This window comes from Panicum hallii, chromosome 8 (assembly GCF_002211085.1).
Source record: "Panicum hallii strain FIL2 chromosome 8, PHallii_v3.1, whole genome shotgun sequence".
NCBI classification, from domain to species: domain Eukaryota; kingdom Viridiplantae; phylum Streptophyta; class Magnoliopsida; order Poales; family Poaceae; genus Panicum; species Panicum hallii.
The window spans coordinates 6,110,038-6,117,230 of NC_038049.1; the positions used below are offsets into that span (position 1 = coordinate 6,110,038).

Below are 7,193 nucleotides of genomic sequence, written 5' to 3' on the forward strand. Positions count from 1 at the left end.
CCCTTCTGTATCGATTAGTTCTACTCCGCATGCGGATAGAATACAATATAAATAAGGTACAGGACACGTCCTATCCCCTAGCCCAATATGGACTCCTTGATGTATACAGCCCCGTGGCCCCGGGCCTGACACTAACGAAAGGTATGTACGAGGTGTATGTGATCATACTAGACAATCTGTAATGGTATATATGACTATATATGGAGCACAGGGTCATACTCATTTTTATATAGTAGTACTAATATATAATCATGATATATTTAAAAAATAGAGATGCTTTTAAAATTTTCATATATATATCCTTTTGAAGGATCTTATAATTAGTATATGAACATACTTTGAATGAGTATGTAAACATACACGTGATGGTATATTGATAATGAGAGTAGCTAGAAGTGAGTAAAGATATAACTTGTCCTATATATGGAAAATCCATTCTACACGCACTTGTAGCTACTCCCACATGTGTATCTCATGACGTAGGACGTATCTGACCTAACGAAGAGCATATACGTGAAGTATGTGATCATACTAGAACATCTATGATAGTATATATGTTGGATATGTGACCATACATATAATACGTAGACATACTAATTTTTATATACTAATACTAAGATATAATTATAATATATTTAAAAAATAGAGGTGCCTTTGAATTTTTTTATATATCCTTTTGAAGTATCTTAGAATTAGTATATGAACATACTCAAAGTGATAAATGAGTATACGGATATACGCACAGTGTACTGATGGTGAGAGTAGCTGCATGCGAGTGTAAATAAAACTCATCCTGTATGTATGTATGTATGTATGTATGTGTGTGTGTGTATGTGTATATATATATATATATCGAAATTAACCTTAGGTAGGTAGCGATGCACCATCCCAGAACCGTCAGATCCATGGCATGGAGATTCTCGTTAACCAGCGCGTCCCTCATGATGCTACTCAACTTATTTTTCATGTCGGTGATTGTGTCAGAGCTTCTGCCAGGCGGGACGGAAGGTACCTGGCGTCGCAGGCAAGGTGTGTGAGAAGCATGTCTCCACCATGCATCCAGTGCATGGACTTTGAGCTAGGTGGACCACTTGATTGCTGGTGCATGGATCCAGCTCAGACAGTGCATGCACATCAGTTCGGTGGATAGTGCATAGGATTTGAGCTAGGTGGAACACCTGATTGTTGGTGCATGGATCCAGCCCAGACACTGCATGCACATGAGTTCGGTGGATAGCCCGTTCGTTGCTGAACCTAATGCATGCATGCTCACAACATAAATAAACAACGAAACTCATCATTTCATGTGGAAATCTGAACGCCGTCTGGAATGTTCGTGCTACATATAGTAGGAGCGATGGGATTGCTTTTGAGTAGGACACAAATGTGCTACCGATCCTTTTGAGTCAAAATTCATCATGGCCGGCCACTCCATTTTGGATGTGAGAAACCAGACGTTTATTTTCTACAAAGTTTTGTTACCCATGCAACACCCTCCCACGGATGGGACGTAGCACAAGGGCATCACTTTTGACCGCTGGTGCCTCTAGTGAAGCAGGAAGCACAAGAAGTAGCACAAGCGGATCAATTTTTGACACCAGGTGCATAGTCATCTGCATGATCGTCTAGAAATTGTGTGGGGTTTTATTCGTGCTTCTATACATGATCACAGAATCACATGGAGACTTTGCTTGGATAGCGGATCGTAGTACTCTATCGCAGAATCACGAAGGGGCAGGTCCTGCATCGTTTTACAATCTCCCGAGCAGCATTAGCAGGTTCTAACACATCTTATCTCGACCCACAACATCCCAGTACAGCAATCATCGGTACTTGCAGTTATGGAAGCCATATTCAAATTAAAATTAAAGCGACGGACATGGATTACAAACCGCAAAAAAAGATACAATACCATCGATGCCAGCGATACATGCTCAATGCATATTACATTTTATTCCATAGTAGATAAGGTTACTATGTAACCGTAGTAATGGGAAATCCAAACATCCACATGCTAGCGAAAGTACCAGACTGGCGGAGTGTAGCACGACGGCGGACTCCACTCTGACAATCTTCTGATTGGTTCACCAGCACCCCGCCAACACCCGTTGTCATGGCACGGGTACATCCGGGCGTTGTTGCCGTAAGGCTGGCTCCAATAGGCCAGGTATCGGGACAGGCAAAGCCAATTTGGCTGGCGAATTGGTACCGTAGACGCTCTAATGGGCCAGCTATACAGCCTAGGCAAAATACATGGGAAGAGAGAGAACTGGCAATTTAGCTGGCCTTGGCCACACGAGGCATTTCTTCCGCACACAACCGTCACCTGGGACCTCGTGAGGGAATCAGCGGGTGGTGGACGCAGCTCGACAAGATCTGCGGCGGCGCGGCTCCATCGGCGACCAGGTGCGTCCCCAAATCCCTTCCTCCTCTTTCCCATGGATCCGGCGCCAGGAGCAGGGTCAAACTGAGGGGGTCCAGGAGGAGCACGATGGCGGCGGGCTCCGACCTAAAGAAGTCGAGCAGGTCGTCAATGTGGTCAGGTGGCCTCTAGGCGGCTATGCTCCGTCAACATCTCTTCCATGAATCCCATCAATCGCTCGCTAGGAATACTAGTCTGGTTTGTAGATCCATGTGGTCCTTCACGGTTGAGTTACAGTACGAGCTAGATTCACGATTGAACTAGCTATGGCTTTCGATTCATGTTTCCATTGCTCCAATTGAAGCAGTTTTTTATAGGATTAGATGATGGCCTCCTGAGGACGGTAGGGATGCGTGCTGCGGCAAAATAATCCTGAACCCTTGTCTATTTGCTTGCAGTTCTAAAGTTTGAGAGTTCTCTTATTTAACAAATGATACACTTATCATTTCAGATGGACAACCAGTTCAACACCCAAGAGTGGATACTCCCTATGTCCTCAACCATGAAGGAACTTGAAAAGGTATGTTCCATTTTTTATTTTGGGTTATGGTTAATGTACTTTGTATGCTTCATTGATCAAAAAATAATTTATTTCAGTACAACCTTAGTGGTGCATTTACTGGATCAATGCATAATATGAATGTACCAATTGAGCCTGTGAGCCCTGCTGCTACTGCATCGTTTCATCATCAACCCACTGAAGACCTGGAGGTTCAAGAAGTTGACAGAAGTCAAGTCTCAAACAATAAGGGAAGAAGAAGGTTGCCCAGCGAGGAAAATCATTCAGCAAGGAGGAACATAGAGCACTTTGCTCAGCATTTCTGCATGTTAGCACGGATGCTATTATAGGTAAGTTCTGGCCCATGACTTGAGTACTCCACTCTTCAATTTTCAAACCCTTATGGGACATGTTGTTTCATGTTATGACTGCAGGAACTAACCAAACTGTTGTTGGCTATTATGCAAGAATGCATCAACACTTCAAGAAAAACGTTGAAGTGAGTTGTAAGAGGACTCAGGTTTCAATAGAAAATCGTTGGACCATGATTCAGAAGGCTGTCAACAAATTTTATGGTTTCTATGCTGCAATTGAAAGGAGGAATGAAAGCGGCAAGAATGAGCAGGACAGGGTACACCATTTTATACATGACTCCAACCTTTACACATTTTTGCTATGATGATTCTTGCAGCAATGAATTTTCTTTTTTTGGTTTGGACAGATTAATGATGCCGTCCGGATGTACGAGGAAACCGAGCCATGGCAATTCCATCACTGTTGGGTGATTCTTCGAGGAGAGCCAAAGTGGCATGAGAAGATGGTGGAATGTAACTCAGGTCAAAAAGTTAACCGAAAGCAGTCTGAAATAGAAATAAATTCTTTGCAGACAGACCGTACATTCCCTGAACGACCGGAAGGAAGGGACAACGCCAAGAAGAAGGCTCGGGTAATGGCTAATACCTCATCGTCAAGTACAGCTGTGGAAATGCTACAGAAAATGCATGAAAGAGGAGAGAAGAATGATGAGAAGGAAGATCAGTTGAGGCAAGAAATGTTCCAGATGGAGAGAGAGAGGCTCGATCTACAGAAGCTGAACTAGGAGAAGAAGTGGGCTGCCTGGGAGAAGAAATGGGCAGTAATGAAGTCCAATGCCAAGTTACGACAGAATGAGTACGAGTTAAACCAGTGGAATGCAGATCTTATAGTCATGTCACAGGATTTTGACAAGTTGGCTCCACCATTGCGTGCAATGTACGAGCAGAAACAGATGGAGATCATGAAGAGAAGAGGCATCAACACCCCTCCAACTAGTGAATCCTAAGCTGTTGTATGTGACGAGCCTTAATTCTGTTGTATAAGAGTTGTGTTTGTGCATTTTTTCGGTGAACTTGTTTGAGTGTTAAGACTTGTTTGATCAGATACTATTGTTTGTGGCTCATATATCATTTCTAAATTGAATTATGCACCAGTGAGTGAGACTTCATATCTTCAAAGTTATGAGTATAATTATATATATAATTGAGATTGGAATGTATAATCTCATATATATAACTGAGACTAGAATGTATAATCATATATATAACTCAGATTGGAATGTACATTCATAGATATAACTGAGGCTGAGACTGCTGCAGTTCATAGTTCAGATAGAAACTGAGACATTCATAGATATAACTGAGTCATTCATAGATAGAAACCATATTAGTACAATCATAATTCAGAGCTGAGACTGCTGCTGTTCACTAATTACTGATAACTTATATTACAAACAAAAGCAACAAAAGTCATTCCCCAGGAACTCCATCCAGGACTGGGTAAACCAACAAAAGCAACAAAAGTCAATCTCCAGGAACTCCATCTAGGACTGGGTAAACCAACAAAAGCAACAAAAGTCACTCTCCAGGAACTCCATCTGGGTGAACCAACAAAAGAACCAAAAGCTTACTATCGGCCTTGTCTATTTGTAACATAGAGTTGCCAAATATGCTCCATGAGGTCTTTTTGCAATATGTTAGACACAACCTTGTCACGAATTTTTGCATACGACTTAATCAACTGAGAAATTTCTGGCACATCTCTATTCTGAGAAATTGGAGGGTCTGAAGACCTCTCAAACTCCTGGTGATCGCTGTACAAATTTCTTTCATCTTCGATCACCATGTTATGTAGAATAACACATGCACGTATAATGTTGTTTAGATCACTATGGCTCCACAACCTAGCAGTTATATAAATTATCCTGAATTTGGACCGAAGCACCCCAAAAGCTCGTTCAACATCCTTCCTTGCTGACTCCTGTGTCTCTGCATATATTCTTTTCTTTTGGCTAACTGGCTCACTATATGTTTTTACCAATGTAGCCCAATCAGGATATATTCCGTCGGCAAGATAATAAGTCATGTTGTACTTGGTTCCATTAACATGGAACTCAGTTTGTGGTCTCTGTCCAGCAGCGAAGTTATCAAACACAGGAGACCTATGGAGCACATTGATGTCATTATGGGAGCCAGGCAATCCGAAAAATGCATGCCATATGCGTAGGTCCTGCGTTGCAACAACCTCCAAGATTATGGTCGGTTTGCCTTTGCGCCCCCTGTGTTGACCAAGCCATGAGGTTGGGCAATTAGACCATTCCTAATGCATGCAATCAATGCTGCCGATCATCCCAGAAAAACCTCTAGCCTCATTGACTTGTAAAGTGGTCTCAAGCTCACTTGTTCTCGGTGGATGCAAAAAATCAGACTCATAAACAGAAATGATGGTTCTTGCAAATTGCTTCACAGTCTCTAGAATTGTTGACTTAGCCATGCGATATGTGTCGTCGAATGAATCAGCTGGAGTGCCATATGCAAACATCCTCATAGCCACAAGGCATTTATGAATGGGATGAAAACCCTTGTGCCCGCAAGCATTCTTTCGTTGATAAAAATAAGAATTCTTCTCGGTGATTATGCGGACCATGTCAAGGAATAAAGACTTCCTCATTCTAAATCTATGCATGACAAAACAGTATGTTAGCAACTACTTTACAGACTTTTTACACATTGAAAGGGACAACAGTGAAGAGTTGCATACCGTCGCCAAAAGTCCTCTTCGCTATACAAAGAACAATCAACAAAGTAATCCCTCATGATTTGTGCAAAAGCTGCTTCTCTATCTTGCACACGGGACTTTAGGTTGACAATAACATACCCGCACCTATGACAAAAGGCAAAGAACATCCAGCAGCCGTCATAGGCACCAATGAATCGAGCCCCATAAGCATTGTGTGGCATGATCACCTTGTGTGGGCTGCGACTAAGGAAGCAAAAGAAGTGCGCCCGCCGCATCACATCTGGATGCAGCAAAGCATGTGCGGCGGTACGGGACAAGCATCCATGGCAGCTGGCGGGCGCGCATGTCGTGGCCAAGCGCATCTCGCCAGGAGGTGCACTGCGCGGCCACGTTCATGTGGTCTATGTTGCAGTCAAGAAGGCTGACAAATGCTCTAACCATCTTGCGAGGAAGCTCTGACCAGTCGCGGCTAGCATCTACAACAGTTGCATCACTTTGCACAGACTTCACTAATGGGTTAGCCATTACCAACTGGTTATGCTCCAAGCTCACACCAGTGCCCTCCCGCGGACCCCTGGCCTTTTGATCTTTTGATGTATTTCTGGGATTTTTTTTTGTTTGTGTAGCAGGCCACTCGCTCTGAACAATCCTGAGCATTTTGTGATGCCAATTTATAGTTTGCAACTCATGGAAAGAATGCACACACATGCACATTAATATTCTAGGTGGAACGGTAACATAAACGGTCCATCCGGGCAAACGAGAAGCAGTAGCGGTTCATTGGTGCACCTGTGTGTTTGTCATCCACAGCTACCACACATCTCCACATGCCCAGCAGGTGTCAGATTTTTGAATTTTTGGGTAGTCTTCCTATCCCGCGCACGCGACGACCCCTTTTTTGAAATCCGACTTGCCGCGAATTTGGAGCATCCAAGGTTAGGCCCTGTTTAGTTCCTGTACCTGTAAAGGTAAAAAACTTTTTCAAAGGAATCTTGCTAATTTGATGTACTAAATGAAGTCTATTTACAAAACTTTTTGCACAGATGGGTTGTAAATCGCGAGACGAATCTAATGATGCTAATTAATCCATGATTAAGCAATAATTAGCGGATGGTTACTGTAACATCACTGTTGCAAAAATATGGATTAAGTAGGCTCATTAGATTCGTCTCGCGATTTACAGCCCATCCATGCAAAAAGTTTTGTAAATAGACTTCA

At 42.8% G+C, this 7,193-nt stretch overlaps 1 protein-coding gene and 1 pseudogene across 1 annotated transcript; one reads left to right on the plus strand and one right to left on the minus strand.

Moving 5' to 3' along the window:
• The first annotated feature begins 910 nt into the window (after positions 1–910).
• LOC112903565 lies at positions 911–4,242 on the plus strand (annotated as a pseudogene).
• A 623-nt stretch (positions 4,243–4,865) lies between these two features.
• LOC112903566 lies at positions 4,866–6,500 on the minus strand. Its single transcript, XM_025972819.1, has 3 exons — positions 6,286–6,500; positions 5,997–6,119; positions 4,866–5,397 (listed from the first exon to the last, which is right to left on the minus strand). The coding sequence occupies exons 1-3, from the start codon at positions 6,498–6,500 to the stop codon at positions 4,866–4,868; spliced, it is 870 nt and encodes a 289-aa protein (XP_025828604.1).
• Between the last annotated feature and the right edge of the window lie 693 nt (positions 6,501–7,193).

Excerpts from the sequence above, each read along its gene's own strand:
- LOC112903566 (XM_025972819.1), bottom strand. The coding sequence starts at position 6,500 with ATGGCTAACCCATTAGTGAAGTCTGTGCAAAGTGATGCAACTGTTGTA. Across the intron at positions 6,120-6,285 it reads CTGCCATGGATGCTTGTCCC|GTGCGGGTATGTTATTGTCA; the intron begins GTACCGCCGCAC and ends CTTTTGTCATAG. Across the intron at positions 5,398-5,996 it reads GAAGAGGACTTTTGGCGACG|GTCTCCTGTGTTTGATAACT; the intron begins GTATGCAACTCT and ends TGTGCTCCATAG.